General features: G+C 41.4%; 1 protein-coding gene across 6 annotated transcripts in view; it reads left to right on the forward strand.

Moving 5' to 3' along the window:
- Positions 1–19,565, forward strand: part of MTRF1 (mitochondrial translation release factor 1) — a 71,924-nt gene that overhangs the window by 7,647 nt on the left and 44,712 nt on the right. Inside the window, exons 2-3 of one of the 6 annotated variants that reach the window (XM_082701368.1) lie at positions 13,800–13,954; positions 16,232–16,654. In XM_082701368.1, coding sequence (XP_082557494.1) covers positions 16,240–16,654 — 415 coding nt within the window. In that variant the 5' untranslated portion in view covers positions 13,800–13,954; positions 16,232–16,239. Of the gene's footprint in view, positions 1–13,621; positions 13,955–16,231; positions 16,655–19,565 lie in introns of those variants that run through there. The other 5 variants (XM_082701371.1, XR_014303482.1, XM_082701369.1 and 2 more) reach the window with 5 other exon arrangements.

A 19,565-nucleotide genomic window follows, 5' to 3' on the forward strand; every position in this document is an offset into this window, starting at 1 on the left:
TGGGGGAGAATCAGCATTTTTTTCCCATCCCACTGCCTCTCCCAAATCATAAAACTTCATCTGTTTTTTTTGTTTTGTTTTGTTTTGTTTTTAAACTTCATCTGTTTTTATTTTGAGTTATACCCACCAGCTCTATCATTCTCTTTTCCTTTTCATCTTGGTCACTTTCCTTCATTTGTTCATTTGCCAACTGAGAGTCCTTTCAACTTCACTCATAATACCCATTTACAATATCCATGTGGATGATTCAGAATGCTAGCCTTTGGGGGCACCTGGGTGGCTCAGTCGGTTAAACATCTGCCTTTGGCTTAGGTCATGATCCCAGGGTCCTGGGATCGAGCCCCGCATCAGGCTCTTTGCTCAGCAGGAGAGTCTGCTTCTCTCTCTCCCTCTTCCTCTGCCCCTGCTCATGTTCTTTCTCTCTCTTGCTTACTCTCTCAAATAAATAAATAAAATATTTTTTTAAAAGATCTATTTATTTATTTGCCAGACGAGATCACAAGTAGGCAGAGAGAAAGAGGGAAGCAGGCTTCCTGCTGAGCAGAAAGCCCGGTGCAGGGCTCGATCCCAGGACCCTGAGACCATGACCTGAGCTGAAAGCAGAGGCTTAGCCCATTGAGCCACCCAGGTGCCCCTAAATAAAATCTTTTAGAAAATGATTTTTTTAAATATTTTTATATTTTTATAAAATCTTTTTAAAAAAGATTTTATTTATTTATTTGGGAGATAGAGATCACAAGCTGGCAGAGAGAGTGTAGGGGAAGCAGGTTCCCTGCTGAGCGGAGAGCCCAATACAGGCCCCAATCCCAGGACCCTGAGATCATGACCTGAGCCGAAGCAGAGACTTTAACCCACTGAGCCACCCAGGCACCCCAAATAAATAAAATCTTTAAAAAATCCTACCCTTTGATAAACTATGGTACATCCAGACAATGGAATATTAGTGTTTTCTAAAAAAGAAATGAGGGCGCCTGAGTGGCTCAGTGGGTTAAAGCCTCTGCCTTCAGCTCAGGTCATGATCCCAGGGTGCTGGGATCAAGCCCCACATTGGGCTCTCTGCTCAGCAGGGAGCCTGCTTCCCCGTCCTGTCTCTCTGCCTGCCTCTCTGGCTACTTGTGATCTCTGTCAAATAAATAAATAAAATTTTAAAAAGAAAATAAGAAATGAGCCATCAAGCCATGAAAGACATGGAAGAGTCTTAAACACATATTGCTAAGTGAAAGAAGCCAATCTGTAAAGGCCATCTACTACATTATTCCAACTATATGATGTTCCAGAAAAGATGAAACTATTGAAACAGTAAAAAGATCTGTGATTGCCAGGGGTTGGGGGAGGGAGGGATAAATAGAAAAAATCCTATATGGAGGATTTTCAGGGCAGTGAAAATATTCTTTGTGATACTATAATGATAGATACATGTCATTATACATTTTTTAAAACCTAGAGGGTTTGGGCCAAATTTTGAATCAGCAACACTTGCCCTACGTCTCAAATCAGAAATTCCAGGAACCAACTCTTACTTTTCTAATTATTTTTAAATTACAATAGAATTGTCAATGTCCGCTTAACTCTAAGGAGACCTCCTACAGTAGGCCTGACATTCCTGTTAATGGAGATGAGATCCCAGCTTGTGGGATTAGTAGTCTGTCAGTATGACACTGAAAAAAGTCTTCATTTACTTATTTACTTATTTGGGAGAGAGAGAAACAAGCAGACTTTGTGCTGAGTGGGGAGCCCAATGCAGGGCTCGATCCCAGGACCCTGAGATCATGAACTGAGCCGAAATCAAAAGTCAGGTGCTTAACCGACTGAGCCACCCAGGCGCCTCTTGAGAGAAGTCTTTCTGCCATTGCACTGAAACTCCAGCATCCTGCCTTCAGCATGAAGCCAAGAGCCATACCCCCCAGACTGTTGTTCTATATACATCTATAATTTCTGATGATAGTGACTCGAAGCAGATTCTTTTGGGGACAGTCCATGTTCTGAGGACAATCTCCTATTGCTCTTTGAACAAACATTTGTTGGTTCCCTTGTCGGTGCCATCCATTCTTCAAGATGCGGGGGGGTCTAGGCTCACTCACTCACTCACTCTTCTGTCCTCCATGCACCTGTTCTTCAGTGGCCTCTCCCTTGCCAGTGTCTGGATTTTCGCCATTATCTCCCTGTCTGTTCATTCAATCAGCCCACAGTGGTTGAACACCCACCTGCACCCATTATTTTCTTCTCTCTTCTTTTCTCAGCAAAAACAGTGCCTTCTGGCCTATGCAGAATTAATTCCTCCATCTGTGCTTAGAAAAGAATACATTTTTACCTTCTTCAGAGAAGAACAGCTCCCTCCTTGTTCTCTCTTCTCTTCTCTTCTTAATGACTGTAATCATTTAGGGGCACCTGACTGGCTCAGTGGGTAGAGCATATGACTCTTGATTTAGAGTTGTGAGTTCAAGGCCCACGATGGGGGGGAGAGATTGCTTAAATAAATTACTGTAATCATTTCATAATAACTATTACTGAACGCTTACCCTGTGCCAGGCATTATATGTAATGGGCTGTTTTGTATTTCATCCTCATGGGAACCCTATGACAAAAATACTATTATTGTACTTTCACAAATGAGAACTGAAGCTGTTGTTGTTGTTGTTTAAGTAAATTTGCACTAAATTACAAAATTGCAAAACAAGGGCCACCTTGCTGAAGCTCTTGCACTCAGCTACTATGCTAAACTGCCTCCCTTGACCAGCCTCCTTGAGTTCATTTTCTGCATAGCTGCCGAGGGAGTCTGTATTCAGGCCATATTGCTTCTATATGTGTAGAAATCACTACACATTTAGTGGCTTAAAGCAATACAGATTTATTCTCTTAAAGGTCTGGAGGTCAGATGTCTGAAATGTGTCTGCAGGACTATCTTCCTTCTGGAGGCTCTAGCAGAGAATTCCATTCCTTACCTTCGAAGCTTCTCAAGGCCACCTATACTCCAGGGCCTGTGGCCCTTTTTTTTTTTGTTTTCAAAGCCAGCACTGTAGGTTCTCTCTCCTCTGTCCTCTGCTTCCTTTGCACATCTTTCCTCTGACTCTTAACTCCACCACCTCTGTCATAAGGACTCTTGGGATCATATCTGCCAAGATAAGGCAGGGAAGTCTCCCCATCTCGAGATCCTTAACTTAATCACAGAGGCAGAGTCCCTTTTGGCCAGGTAAAGTGACACATTCCCAGATTCCAGGGATTAGGATATGAACATTTTGCCAGGAAGTGGGGCTTCATTCAGCCTACCAGGTGATCTTTGTAAACGATAACTCTCACACTTATGGCTTAAAATCCTTCCACAGATTTTAGGAGAAAGTGGAACCTCTTTCCCTAGGTATATGAAGCCATTTATGATTTGGCACCTTCCTGATTTTATAACCTCATGTCTCACTCAGCCAGACTGCACTGGCCATTTCTCAAGTCCTCAATGTATATCTGTGTTGTCCTCCTTCTCTGTGCCTAGCTAACTCCAACCTGTCCGCCAAAACTCAGATTAAACATCATCTCCCAGAAGCCATCCCTGCCCCCCCCCCACTCCAGTGTGGCCGGGCCTCCTCCACATTCTCAGAACACTCATTACCCACCTCGGGTATAGCATTCTTCACACCATGTTGATTTGTTAACTTACTTGTCCATTTCCTCCGTTAGGCTAAAGTGCCTCTGGATTGGACACAATGTCTTATTTGACTGTGTTTCAGAGTTGGTCCTCAAAAGCTTCTTTGTTGAATAAATCATCTTCCTCTAGCACATAGCATCACATTTTACAGACAGCAGAGAGTCAAAAACATACCAGTTAAAATAAACTGCGGTTACTTTTACCTCCTTGAGAATAGAGAGATAATGTATTATCCTACACAAAAGATATTCAGAATTTGGGACCTGTGTCCTGTTCCCCGAGAACTATAACAGCCACTGCGAACAGTACATTGCTAAGTATAATACAAGGAAAGATTAGCAACATCGCAAGAGATGTAATTGAGATTACATAGGAGCTCAAAGGGAGACAGAACTAGCAGATTAGATTGGTGAGCCGATCTATAAAAGACAGTGATAGCAGGAAGGACATCTATTCTCATCACTGAACACGTAGCACTTAGCATGCCTGGCACGTAGTATGAATTGCGCACCAGACAGAGAAATATATGTGGTGAAGAAAAAGCATGAGGCTTTGAAATGGGCAGAAAGAATATGGGACAATCCTGATGAGTGAACGGTTTTCCCTTGCCTTTGAGCTATTTTATAATTCTTTTAAGTTTTAGAAAACTGCTAATACAAATGGTTCTTATCCCTAGAGATGCAAATTCTGTATAATGGCAATGTGAATTATTATTGCCTCATATATATTGACCAGCTTTTCATCTTTTTTTTTTTTTTAGATTTAGATTTTATATTTAGAGCCTGGGCTGCTCATTCGGTTAATTACGGGGGCGCCTGGGTGGCTCAGTGGGTTAATAAGTGTACATCTCATATCTCTACAAGGATCATAGTCTTACCTTTAAAAAAAACATGAGGTTCTTGGAGGAGATCATTTGTCTCAGGTCACGAAATTAGGGTCCTGGGATCGAGCCCTGCATCAGGCTCTCTGCTTAGTGGGGAATCTGCCTCACTTTCTCTCACTCTTTCTTGCTCTCTATAGAATAAATTAATAAAATATTTTAAAAATTTTATTTTTAAGTAATCTCTACAGTCAATCTGGGGCTCGACCTTACAACCCCAATATCAAGAGTCATAGGCTCTACTGACTGAGCCAGCCAGGTGCCCCAAGTTCTTCATCTTTTAAACAAATTCATGTTAGCACTCCCCATGGCATATTTATATCTTCTCTTGGGATTTTTCTTTAGTTATAACATCCTTCACTCATTCATACCTAATTAAAATTCTTTTTTTTTTTTAAAGATTTTATTTGTTTATTTGACAGAGAGAGACAGAGAGGTCACAAGTAGGCAGAGAGGCAGGCAGAGAGAGAGAGAGGGAGAAGCAGGCTCCCCGCCAAGGAGAGAGCCCGATGTGGGGCTCGATCCCAGGATCCCGGGATCATGGCCGGGGCTGAACGCAGAGGCCCAACCCACTGAGCCACCCAGGCGCCCCCTAATTAAAATTCTTAACAGGTGTACATCTCATATCTCTACAAGGATCATAGTCTTACCTTTAAAAAAAACATGAGGTTCTTGGAGGAGATCATGATGGAAGAAAGGCTAGATTGGGGCCAGATGGTGCAGAGCTGGGGGGATGGTGCATGATTAAGTGAGACGGAAAATCGAGAGCAGAAGTAAGGTCACAGTGCAGCCCAGCCGATGTGGTTCAGCTCCCTTTGGCCAAGATACTGTCCCTTGGGCACAACTTAGAGCAAGTCATCTAACCATATGCTGTGCCTGTTTCCTAAACTGGGCTTTGCACCTCAATCTACTATCTAAGGGTGTTATGAAGATTGAGTGAGTTAGTTCAAGGAAAGACATTTAGAGCATTACCCAGTAAAGAATAAGTACTCAGAGAGTATTAACCACTGTACTATTGTTACAGTTCTCTGTCTGAAGTAGTCGGTGCACATGTTTTCAAACTTGGGAGTATTTTGGATTTAGAAAGGAAAATGTGTACACCGTATGTGGTATAGGACTCTCAGTGGGATCTGGGGTAGCAACCTGTAATCCAGTACATAAATATTTCTTCAATAAAATATATGAATGTTTATTCCAAGTGAGATACACACAGATATAAATAGCCTCATAGCAGTCCAAGTCAGGATTACTTGCCAAAGTGGTTCAGGTTACAGGAGATTTGCCCATCAAGTGATTTACCAAAACTGCAGTTTTCAGGAATTTTTGAATTGAAAATAAGGGTTTTCAGAGCTTTTGGGACTTGGGAATTGCGGACAACTGTTACATCATTGAAGCAAGAAAAGACCAAATTGAAATAGGATTTGGAAATCCTGGAAATTATTCAGAAAGCAAGCTTTTTAAAAAAATTTTATTTTTAAAGATTTTATTTATTAGACAGAGAGAGAGTGCTCGCATGCACAAGCAAGGGGATCAGCAGGCAGAGGAAGAGGGAGAAGCGGGCTCCCCCGCTGAGCAGGGAGCCTGATGCAGGGCTGGATCCCAGGACCCTGGAATCACGACCTGATTTGATCGCCTCTCCACTTTGGCAGTTTTCATTTTCCCTTTTAAAAATTTCAAAGCAAGGGAGACCAGTAGTTGAGAAGGGCAAGTTTTGTAACCAAACTCAAAGGAGTTCACCCTTGAGGAGCATTAAATTGACCACCACCCAAACAACTGTCAAAAGCAAAGAAGTTTTTATTACTTGTTACAAGTCAGGAGGCAGGGAGATAGTTCCCAAAGCCCTGTGTGCCCATGGGGTTAGTACAGGCAGCTTTGATTCAGTATATGGGGGGCGGGGGCAGGGGACTTGCCTTGCAGGGCTACTCTAGTTTAGTCGCGCGTGCCTAGCATGTCAACACACTAGGCATATACTTTTTTGCTCAAAAAATGGCAACAAACCCCCATGGGAGATCTTAGTATTATAATGAGCTGAATGTACCCTCAGGACAACTCAAGGTCATCTGCATAGGTCCTCAACCCTGGTCTAGCTCTAGCAAGCTCAGGTAAGGGGCTGTCAGCTGAAACAACTAACTGGGTATCTCCTTGGCTGAAACTGGTGGTTCTGCAAAATGAAATCCATTCCGTCCCTGCTTTTGTCCCATCCTCCTCCTCCCTTCTGCTTGTGGCTTTCTGCCTTCAGCTTTTAGTAACAGCCCACTGCCTCCTAGCCAATGTTTTCTCTTTATAATGAATGAAGAAGGGATGATAAAATATCACCATTTTGCAACCTCAAGGGAAATAATGGATCTAGGCAATGAAGGGCTTCTAGTAGCATTTTAAATACTCACAACTAAGTATTTTGCACCTCCCTTTGGAAGTTTCTAACCCACCTATAAAGTACTTTTGCCTCCAAAATTTGAATCTGAATCTGATCAAGCCAGGTTATAGGAAATACAGGTCACCAAGGAATAAACGTCTCAACACAATACTAGGAAAATCCAGACTGTGTGACACTCCTCAAGGCAAAAGATCTGATTTCTTCAACAAATATGTTGCAAGGAGGATTAAAAGGGGGCAGGGTGAGACCTAGATTAAAACAAACCAAAAATATAGGAAGAAATTACAATATATGGGGGTCCTGGGTGGCTCAGTTAGGTATCTGCCTTCAGCTCAGGTCATGTTCCCAGGCTCCCTGCTGAGCAGGAGGTCTGCTTCTCTCTCTCTCTCTCCTTCTCCTTCTCTGTGTGCTCTTTCTCTAGCTCTCACTCTCTCTCAAATAAATAAGTAAAATCTTAAAAGAAAAAAAAAAGAATTGATATATATAGACCTTATTTGAATATCAATATGTACAAACTGCCAAGGAGAAAAAGAAAAAAATCTGCTACAGTGAGAGAAATTTGAAAATGAAGTAGGTATTTGATATTATTAGGAAGCTATTTTTAGTTTTGGGAGGTGATTATATTTCTCAGAAGTCTTTATCTTCTGGAGCTACCAGCTAAAATATTTACAGATGAAAAGATACGATGTTTTGTATTTGCTTCAAGGTAATCTGGTGAGGATGGGGAGATGGCAGAGGGAGGAGGGCTGGTGAAACCCAGCATCGATAACTTTTAAGGCTTTGTGACTGGTGTATGGGGGTCACTATATGGTTCTCTCTATTTTTGAACACGTTTGAAAATTGTAATAAGAAGGGAAAAAATGGAAAGATATGGGGTGCCTGGGTGGCTCAGTAGGTTAAGACTCTGCCTTCGGCTCAGGTCATGATCTCAGAGTTCTGGGATCGAGCCCTGCATCTGGCTCTCTGCTCAGCTCAGCGGGGAGCCTGCTTCCTCCTCTCTATCTCTGCCTCCCTTTCTGCCTACTTGTGATCTCTGTCTGTCAAATAAATAAATAAAATCTTAAAAAAAAAAAGGAAAGATATATATCTACCTATACACACACCATATATAGATTTCCTCCATGCACATCACTTTGGATCTAAGTTGGAAAAGATTTTGGGGGCACCTGGGTGGCTGAGTCGGTAAAGTGTCTGCCTTTTGCTCACGTCATGATCCTGGAGTTTTGGGATTGAGCCCCACTTCAGGCTCTCTGCTTAGCAGGGAGTCTCTCCACCCCCCCACCCCAACTCTTATTCCCTCTCCCTCACCTGCTCTCTTTCTCAAACAAATAAAAATTAAAAAAAAAAATAGTTTGATGCTTATAAAGGCTGTTCGCATACTACTGTCAGGAGCAAAAGATGGGAAGATAAAATTTACTGAAACAAAGATCTGAAAATACGCAGTTTGAAACCAAAGTAAATAGGATGAAATTTAGGATGATCTATGGAAGAGATGAAATAGGAGAGCTTGTCAAAGCTGACTTCAGCCTAGGCTATGACCAGTTGGGGTCGAATAAAAGTTTTCAGGATCAGTTTGTCTTTGACCTGCCTTTGCTTTTTTTCTTTTTCTCTCTCTTTTTTTTAAATTTTGGCATAATATATTTTTTAAATTTATTTTTTATTTATTTTCAGCATAACAGTATTCATTATTTTTGCACCACACTCAGTGCTCCATGCAATCCGTGCCCTCTATAATACTCACCACCTGGTACCCCAACTTCCCACCCCCCACTCCTATCCCCCCACCCCCGCCCCTTTAAAACCCTCAGATTAAAAAAGTAAGTTGACTTCTCTCACACTCTCTCTGAAAATAACGAGTGCTCTAGTTTCCGTAATGCCAGCAGGTGGCGCATTTTTTTGCATTTTTATTACCCCCCCCCCCAAGCTAAGAAAAATTTGAGAACCGGTATGAATATATGAAAAGAACAAACGCTGCCTTTTCATACTTCCTACTCTGCTTCTCTCAGGGGAAATACTTTACAAGAATACAAGTAGAATCTGCTTCCCCCTCTCTCTGCCTGCCTTTTTGCCTACTTGTGATCTCTCTCTGTTCAATGAATAAATAAAATCTTAAAAGAAAAAACCAGGGGGGTGCCTGAGTGGCTCAGTGGGTTAAAGCCGCTGCCTTCGGCTCAGGTCATGATCTCAGGGTCCTGGGATCGAGCCCCATATCGAACTCTCTGCTCAGCAGGGAGCCTGCTTCCTCCTCTCTCTTTGCCTGCCTCTCTGCCTACTTGTGATCTCTGTCAAATGAATAAATAAAATCTTAAAAAAAAAAAAAAAAAGAATACAAGTAGAATCATCTTTGTTTTGCTGTTTCTTTTCCACCTTAGCGAGGGCTTGAATTTTGTATTAAATTGTCAAATTCCTGGTTCCACGTTTCCCTGTGATAAAATATAGCTGATTGGAATCCCAAGTGGCCGCCAGCCTTCACACTGCGGGATGCCTCAGGATGTGACCAAGACCCTAAACTCCGGTGAACCGAAAGCCAAGGTGCATTGCACGGGGCACTCTGCCCCATCCTGTTTTACGGCTTGCATCCTGGGTTTCATGCTGGTTTCGGTGCCTCCGAAAGTTTCCCGGGTGGGACCGAAGGTTTCAACGTAGCCTGGAACAATCTCTCCAGCCACTCGGGTGCAGCTCCCTGAAGAGCGTCCAGGGCTGAGGAAGACAGACAAAGATCACAAGTAGGCAGAGAAAGATCACAAAGATCACAAGTAGGCAGAGAAGCAGGCTCCCTGCTGAGCAGAGAGCCCAATGCGGGGCTCGATCCCAGGACTGTGAGATCATGACCTGAGCCATGCTCTGCTTCTCTCAGGGTAAGCCCTAAGTGGGCGCTTTCTGATGGGGAATCCCCGCAGCAGGATGCAAGTCAGCCTTCCGGTCATGAGCACAAGGACACAAGGGTATCCTCAGCCTCTTTGAAGCGATCTGGAAGTCGCTGAGAAGAAGCGAAGTCAAAGTCCCCATTCTCCATCCACTTTGGACTTTGGGCTAAGTTTGCTGTAAATGAATCTGAAAAACAGCTGCAAGTATCTTGTTGTTAGCTCCAAGGCAGAGGAAAGGGACCCAGGTCATTTCACTTCTCAAGGAATACCCAACTGTCGGTGCCCATTACGCATACTTTCATAATAGAAAGGTTTATGAGATCAACTTTATTGTGAGAAGTATCTCAGACAGAGAAGCTCTTGGCGCTAATTTGATCGAATGTTGTAACTTTCACGGAATCAACCTTTTTATTACCACCTCTAGAAGAATGTTGTAACTTTCACGGAATCAACCTTTTTATTACCACCTCTAGAAGAATGTTTCCTGTAATGTATCAGACTCTTTGGAAGTAGAAGTTAGCTTCATAAAATGATTCAATGGTAAAAACTCACATAAGGCTTTTTTTTTTTTTTAAGATTTTATTTATTTATTTTACAGACAGAGAACGCAAGTAGGCAGAGAGGCAGGCAGAGAGAGAGGGGAAGGTAGGGTCCCTGCTGAGCAGAGAGCCCAATGCAGGGCTCGATCCCAGGACCCTGGGATCATGACCTGAGCTGAAGGCAGAGGCTTTAACCCACTGAGCCACCTAGGCGCCCCACATAAGGCTTTTTCAAACAAACATTAAAGAATGTCCTTTTGGGGGTGCCTGGGTGGCTCAGTCCTTTGAGCATCTGACTCTTGATTTTGGCTCAGGTCATGATCTCAGGGTCAGTGAGATGAAGCCCTGTGTTGGGCTCATGCCCAGTGGGGAGTCTGCTTGTCTTTCTCCTTCTCCCCTCCCTCCACTCCCCTTGTGCCCTCTCGCTCTCTCTCTCAAATAAATAAATAAAATACATTTTTTTACTTTTATAACTGTCTTATTTACAATAATACTCATCATGAAACTTTAGGAAATCCAGACTACTACAAAGAAGAAAATAAGGATTACCTGTAATTCCACTGGGCTTTTAAATATATATGCTTTGCATATATTTGTTTTTGTTTTTGTCTTTATATAGTCTCCACACCCAGCATGGAGCCCAGTATGAGGCTTCAACTCATGACCCTGAGGTCAAGACCTAGACTGAGAACAAGAATCAGATGCTTTGCCAACTCAGCCACCCAGGTGTCCCATGCATCACACTGTTTCTAAATGGAACTCAGTTTGCTGAGTTGTTGTTTTTGTTTTTGTTTTGTACCCCCACCCCCACTGCCTCCCTTCTTATTTTTTTGTTTGTTTGCTGTGTTGTTGTTTTTAAACAATGTCTTTCATTTAATGATGAATTGTGGACATCATTGCATATTCATAAATATAGGTATACCATATTATATTCTTTTTTAAAAAGCATGGAGGATGAAGGAGTATTTATAGTACCAAGCATAAATGTCTTTAGGGATTTTTTTTAAAAGATTTTATTTATTTGTCAGAGAGAGCACAAACAGGGAAACCAGCAGGCAGAGGAAGAAGCAGGCTGCCTCCTGAGCAAGGAGCCCAGCACAGGACTCAATCCCAGGACACCGGGATCACCACCCGAGCCAAAGGCAGACCCTTAACCAACTGAGTCACCCAGGCAGGCAGACATCCCTTTAGGGACTTTTTTTTTAAATTGAGAAATAAAATACATAAAATATGTGAAGTTTCATGTATATCATAAAGTTTCATGTATATCCCCATAAATTTTTACATACATGTAACATTTACATAAATGTTAGGTGCTTGGGCTGCCATAATAAAATAACACTTTGGGAGGCTGGAGGACTGGGAAGTCCAAGATCAAGGTGTCAGCAAGGTAGGTTTCACCCTGGGGCCTGTCTTGGAGAAAAAGAGAGAAGAGAGAGCTTGCACTCACAAGCTCTCTGATATCTCTTATAAGGGCACAAGTATCACCAGATCAGGTCTTCTTCACCTTTATGACTCATTTAACTTTAAAGGCCCTGTCCCCTGTGCAGTCACACTGGGGGTTACCTTCAACATCTTAAATTGGGGGGGGCACACAATTCAGTCCATAGCAGTAAGGTTATTTTTAAAGGAGAATAAAGCTTTATATACTATATTACTTAAGTTATATATCTGCATACACAAATAAAAATAAAGAATTAAATGGTTTCATTGGATAATTCAGGAGAATGATTTTTATGGATCCTTTGGAATTTGTTCCTTACTGGAACATAAACTCCATGTGAGCAAATGTTTGTGTCTTTTCTTTTCATTGCTAAATTCTCATGTCCAGAGCACAGTGAGTAGCATGTAACTGGCGCTCATTGTTGAATGAACAATGGAATGTTTTCTTTATTTCTTTTCTTTTTCTTTCTTTCTTTCTTCTTCTTCTTCTTCTTCTTCTTCTTCTTCTTCTTTTTTTTTTTTTTTTTTTGTGGGAGGGGCAGGAGAGAGGGAGTACAGAGTTTAGGAGCCACAGAACATTAGCACAGACTGCCTTGATTGAATCTCAGTTCTATTACTTACCAGTTCTTTTACCTGGACAAGTTACTTAAGCTCTCTGTGCCTCAGTTTTCTCTTCTGCAAAATGGGTATTTTAGGGTCGTTGTAGTAAGGATTAAAGTAATTAATAGGTTTAAACCATTTGATATAGGATTTAATATATACTAGGTAAAAGTAAATACCCTGAAGTAGGGTAATGTTAGGTATTTACATTGGGAGTTAATTGTTCCTTTTATATGCAGTCCCAACCCAACAAAACATCCTGTGAAGTCAGTTATATGGGATGATGTTTGCCTTGGCTTTTGATGAAGAAATATTGAGACACGGCAGTGATGTGACTTGTGGTATTCAAAGTAAGGCAGTATGTTTGCATTTTCCTGGAACTGTTTATTAGTTGGATTTTTATAATTATTTAATCAGTAGTTTACAACCTATGAACCTAGTTTGAGCCCCTACATTCAATATATGTATGCAACACCTATAAAGCCGTTAATTTGTGAATATATATAGTCTCCTATCTTTTGGATCCTGTTACGATTTTTAGAAATATAAGTTTATATCCTCCTTTAGTTATTAGGTATTTTCTCGAACCGTGGAAGCTGAAAGTACAACTACTAACGTGCAGAATCCCATAAAGGGTAAAAATAGAAAACGAAAAAGAAAATAACAACAACAACAACAACAAAAAACCACGTAGAATCCCTAAATCTGGGGATGATGAAAAGGGAGTCCTCAAAAAATAAATAAATAAAAATCAAAGAACCACTGCTTTAAAAACAAAACAAAAATTTAAAAAAAAAAAAAAGAAAAAGAAAAAAGAAAGAAACTCCACTGCTTTAGTGGCTCCGTTATATAACTTCTACATATAAAAAAATTCTTGTAGAGGCGCCTGGGTGGCTCAGTGGGTTAAGCCGCTGCCTTCGGCTCAGATCATGACCTCAGGGTCCTGGGATCGAGTCTGGCATTGGGCTCTCTGCTCGGCAGAGAGCCTGCTTCTTCCTCTCTCTCTCTGCCTGCCTCTCTGCCTACTTGTGATCTCTGCCTGTCAATAAATAAATAAATAAGAAATCTTTTTAAAAAAATTCTTGTAATTTCCTATTAATATATTGTAAATCTTGATCTCCTCATCGGAATCGTAGAGCTCTCTCTCCTGTGTTTGCCTCTGTGAAACCAGAAGTCCGCTTCTGTCCCAGAGCTTGGCGGCCAGCCTGTGCACAAAATACAACTCCCAGGATTCCCGGGGAGGAGCTCCCGGAAGTTGTAGTTCCTTCTACTTTCCGCTACCGCCCACCCTACCTAGCTAGTGGGAACCCGCGCCCTGGGCTCCGGCTCCGGATGAGTACCGCCCGTAGTCATCTCTTGGGATTTTCTTTATTGCCTTGTCTTTTTATTTATTTTTCTTTCTCTATTTGTCATTTTTCTCTCGGGTTTCCCCTGTTCGCTGTTACGCACGCCCAAGGACGCCTGTTTAAGAGAAGCTGAGAGCAAGCGTTAACCCGGAAGGAGTGACCCGGATGTGAAAGGGAGTCAGTGTGTGTCGGGCTGAAATGTAGCAGGTCCCAGAAGGTTCCGGCTTCAGAAAGGAAAGCTGTCGTCCTTCCTTCTTTTTCTTAGGTACTCACAATTGTTTTTTTCCTCTTTTTTTGATCCCCAAAAGTATTTTTTCCACCTCCTTTCCCCCCCCCATGTTGTCTCGATAGGATCCCTCCTTATACTGAGTGACAGAGTGTGGCTTACACGTGTTGTTCTGGCGTGTAAGAACAGTGTCCCTTCTGACCTGCCGACCTGAGAATTGTTACTAGAGTACTCGAGTAATGCTGCTCCTGGGGTGGGTGATGGAGGGACGGGCCGTGCTCAGGCTTAGGGAACCCTAGCGAGTAAACGTCTTGGTTTAAGGGGAGGGGGGTGTGTTCTCTCAGAACATTGAGGTTCAAGACCTTAAGAGTTACTCATTCTGCTGTTTCGAGGGTGGACTTTTTAGCTAAAAGTATTGTAACATAAATTTGTCAACCTTTTGTCCATTTTTTCTGATGGACACACTTCTCTGATCGGCTTGAGACTAGATGTAAAGACACGGGAACTTCTGAAGGACAGTAACGTGTGGCTGCTGGGCATTGGCGCATTCTTCCACAGTCTTTTTCCAAATGGGCTTCAGATATTAAAGTGCATTAGCAGAATCCTGCAAAATCTGAATGTTTGGGAGACCACACTGAATATTTTAGTTTCTAGGACATTATGATATTCAAGTTAGCTGATTTAGAATGATCAAATGAGTTGCTACATGAATGCACCTCCTAGCATAGTAGGAACACTGGAGACGATAAAGGTTGATTATCATAAAATTTTGACCCTCACTTCAACTTGGAACCTCAGAATTTCAGGAGTCAAGTGTTTTTACTAAAATACTTTATCATCCCCCCCCCTTTCTTAATAAAGCTGCTTTTGTTAGCTTTTGATTATGTCTGTTAGAGAGGTGAAGAGCAGGAAATTAGTGTACACAGCCGGTTTCACCTAAGTTGTAATTTTTTTTTAAAGATTTTATTTATTTATTCGTCAGAGACAGACAGAGCGAGCGAGCGCACAGGCAGACAGAATGGAAGAGGGAGAAGCAGGCTCCCTGCGGAGCAAGGAGCCAGATGTGGGACTCAATCCCAGGATGCTGGGATCATGACCTGAGCCGAAGGCAGCCTCTTAACCAACTGAGCCATCCAGGTGTCCCTAAGTTGTCATTTTTTTTTTAAAGATTTTATTTATTTATTTGACAGAGAGAAATCACAAGTAGGTAGGCAGGCAGAGAGAGAGAGAGGGAAGCAGGCTCTCCGCTGAGCAGAGAGCCCGATGGGGGACTCGATCCCAGGACTCTGAGATCATGACCCGAGCCGAAGGCAGCGGCTCAACCCACTGAGCCACCCAGGCGCCCTAAGTTGTCATTTTTTAAAGTAACTATTTTTTCCTGATTGTGACAGTAATGCATGCTGTGTGAATAGAAAAATTAAAAATCCCAAAACATAGAAAAAACAGAAAGCAAGCAAAAGTTATCCACAACTAGAGATCATCTTTTTAACATTTTGGTATGTTTCTTTTTTAGGTCCCCCCCCCCCCAAAATATTCTGTTTACTTACTTTCCTTGTATATCATATATCATAGAAAATTTTGAAGACCTAATTAAGATTAGGTTATATTGTTTTCCATTCTGCTTTTTTCACTTAATACAAATATTGCCACTGTCCCCTCTTAACCAGACCTACTTTCTTTATCGGTTAATATCTGAAGTTTTCCTCCTTGAGGATCTTAGCTGAAAGGGAAGCACCGGACTGCAGAATTGAAAATGGAAAACACTGAGCTCTGAACAGGCAGACCACATTCTAGTATAAACTCTGCCTCTGTCTGGCTAAGTAAATAATCATGATTAAGTTACTTGATTTCCTTGGACATCTGGATACCTAAAATTAAAGAATTAGACAAGAAAACAGTTAATATTTCCTTCGAGCTTTAGAAATCTATGTATATGTGAACCACCTAAAACTTGCACGATTATTTCATACCTTTCAAGTGCTTGTTCACATCCTTAATTCCAGATCCTGGATACCTCCTAGAAAGTAGCTCATTTAACCCAGCCTGTTGATGTATTTATTAATTATGCTCCTACTCATTTGCCATCGTTAATTATATACATTGAGTGAATAGAAAACTGTGTTATCTTCATTTATTTTAATATGTTATACTCAGAGGTATGAAGAATTATTTTCCTTTTATTGGTTACTTGAATTTTCAGATTGTGTTTAGAGCTGGCTGTGCCCATAAACTGAACAAGATTTCTTGAGCCTCCTTCCAGTTTTCGTATTTGTAGAGCTGATTTTTTTTTTTCAGATTGTGTTTATTATATTTCAGATGCTGAGATGAATCGTCACCTGTGTGCTTGGCTTTTTAGACATTCATCTCTTAATGGTCCCCACCAGTACCACCTCCATTCCCAATCTTATCAGTTTATGCAGATCCATCTTGATACAAGGCTGTGGATTTTTAGACAAAGCAGGAATCCCATTCTCCACCTTCTGTTAAATAAGAATTGTCCCAGGAGATACTGTCATCAGTCCAAGATGCTGTGGAAGCATAAAGGACTACAGAAATATATGGAGGACCTGAATGAGGAATACAGGACGCTTGACGACTGTTTGCAGCGTGTGTCTGTGAATGAAGGGGACCGGAAGTCCCTGAATCGAAGGCATGCTGAGTTGGCGCCACTTACAGCCATTTACCGAGAAATTCAGGAGGCTGAGCAAGCAATTGAAGAATTAGATTCAATGTGTAAAAGTAGGTAAAAAATATGTGTGTAAACAATGTGATTGATTTTATAGGTTAAACCTTTATTGAACACAGTCTTTTAAAAAGGCTAGAATGGCTGCACTCTGTACTTGGAGAAGACAGAATCTACTCAGTGTGTTTGATGTATTTTGGCTACTGGAAATCAACTATTAGGAGACTGAGCTCCTCATGGTGCTTGCCAAGAAGTTTTTAGGGTCTGGGCGACTGAATATTAACCTTTACAGAAGCTTTAATTTATTGAGCAGGACTTTCCTGAGCACGGTCCTGCGTATGTAGCAGAGACACAAAAATGCAGTTCCTACCCCAGCAAAGGGCATGTAGGGTCCAAGTATTATTTCATCATCCCAGAAATAACCCTACACCTTGTGGCCACTTGTCCCAATTCCCCCTTCCCTGCCAACCCGAGGCAAGAGCTCATCTATTTTCTAGATTTCCTTATTTCAGGCATTGTATTGTAAGTGGAGTCATATAATATGTCATTTGTGATTGGCTTCTTTCATTTAGCATAATATTTTCAAGTTTCATCTATGTTGTAGTATGTATTTGTACTTAATGTATTTTTATTGCGGAACTGCATTCCATTGTATGGATCTACCACATTTTATTTTTATTTTATTTTATTTTATTTTATTTTTATTTTTATTTATCCATTCATCACTTACTGGATATTGAGTTGTTTCCACTTGTGGGTTGTAATGAACAGTGGCGCTACAATTGCCTATCATAACTCTGCATTCAACCTTTTGAGAAGTTATCAGACTGTTTTCCAAAGTGGCTCCACTATTTTTACCCCACACTTTTTTGATTCTAGCCATCCTAGTGGGTATAATGATACCTGATTGTGGCTTTGATTTGCATTTCCCTGATTAATGATGTTGAACATCTTCTCATATGCCTGTTGTATCTCATCTTTGGATAAATGACTGTTCAGATCCTTCGTTCATTTTTAAAATGAGTTATTTGTCCTGTTATTGAATTGTGAGACTTCTTTATATTATAGCCACAAATTCCTTATCAGATATATGATATGCAAAACTTTTCTTCAATTCTATGGGTTATCTTTTGAAGCAGCATAATTTTTTTTTTTTAAAGATCCTGTCCATTTATTTGACACAGAGAGAGGGAACACAAGCAGAGGGAGTGGGAGGGGGAGAGGCAAGACTTCGTGCCAAGCAGGGAGCCCGATGCAGGGCTCTATCCTAGGACCCTGGGATCATGACCCGAGCCGAAGGCAGACACTTAACTGACTGAGCCACCCAGGCACCCCTAAGTGGCACAATTTTTAAATTTTGATGATGTCAAATTTATCTTTTTTTCTCTTGTTGCTCGTGGTTTTGGTGTCATAGCTAAGAAATTGTTGTGTAACCCAAGGTTACAAAGAGTACATCTGTGTTTTCTTCTGAGAGTTCAATTTTTTAACTTTACCTTTAATTTTTTGATCTATGTGAGAGATGTTTATTTTTAGTTTTGGTTTTTTTTTTTAAGATTTTTTATTTATTTATTTGACAGACAGAGATCACAAGTAGGCAGAGAGGCAGGCAGAGAGAGAGGAGGAAGCAGGCTCCCCGCGGAGCAGAGAGCCTGATGTGGGACTCGATCCCAGGACCCTGACTTGAGCCAAAGGCAGAGGCGTTAACCCACTGAGCCACCCAGGTGCCCCTTTGGTATTTTTTTTTTTTTTTTTAAGATTTTTTTTTTTTTTTTTATTTATTTATCAGAGAGAGAGAAGGGGAGAGAGCAAGCACAGGCAGACAGAGTGGCAGGCAGAGGCAGAGGGAGAAGCAGGCTCCCCGCTGAGCAAGGAGCCCGATGTGGGACTCGATCCCAGGACGCTGGGATCATGACCTGAGCCGAAGGCAACTGCTTAACCAACTGAGCCACCCAGGCGTCCCCCCCCTTTGGTATTCTTAATATTGCTTATTACCTTAACATTTTTTCTCATACAAAAATTATCAAAATGTACTGAAGTTGAGAGAAAGGCACAGTGGACTAACCTGGGATTCAGCATTTATCCAGATAGTACTACAGGCACTTAGTTTCTAAACTTCTGTGCTCCATCCTGTTCCATTAAGTGTTAGAGATGTTAAACGATGTCAAGGCCAGTCACAGTTATAACTGTGAAGTCCTGGATTTTCTGCCGTCTCTTCGTGGTACCATGAGTCTCTCACTATGTTTATGAGGATTTTTTTTTTTTCTCTTTGCATTATGCCACTCAAATTTGTAATCCATTAGTTTGGGGAAGGTTCTTTGCATATAATAGGAGTTTACTAAATGTTTTTAAATTAAATTGACATAATCTCTTTCAGCCTTGATTGTATCACCATTATACAGTGGTGTATACATTGTATCACCAGTATTATTGAGATTGGATTGGATTGTTTCCGAAGTCTCTCCTAGGTCTAAAGTCCTGCTATTCTGTAATAACAGTGATAAAAGTGACATTTACTATCCTACCATGTGCCAGACACTAAGCTAAGTATTTAAAATATTATCTCATTTGAGTATTTACAATAATTTATGAGATAGGAATTATTATTAATGTCCCCATTTTATAGATGAAGAAACTGAGAGCTTAAAATGTCAGAGGTCACTCAGCCAATCAGGCAAGGAGCAAGGATTTGGACTTAGTGAGATTCCACAGGCTGTCTTATGCACTGCATGAGTCCAGTTCCAATAGAGTCTGCCTCTGCCTCTGTAGTGTACCCTTCATGAGTTCCCTTCTATTCTTTCTGCTAATTTATATCTTTTTTTTAAAAGATTTTATTTATTAATTTGACAGAGAGAGATCACAGTAGACAGAGGCAAGCAGAGAGAGAGAGAGGGAAGCAGGCTCCCTGCTGAGCAGGGAGCCCGATGCGGGACTCGATCCCAGGACCCTAAGATCATGACCTGAGCCGAA

Source organism: Mustela nivalis (genome assembly GCF_964662115.1).
Source record: "Mustela nivalis genome assembly, chromosome: 15".
Classification (NCBI taxonomy): Eukaryota; Metazoa; Chordata; class Mammalia; order Carnivora; family Mustelidae; genus Mustela; species Mustela nivalis.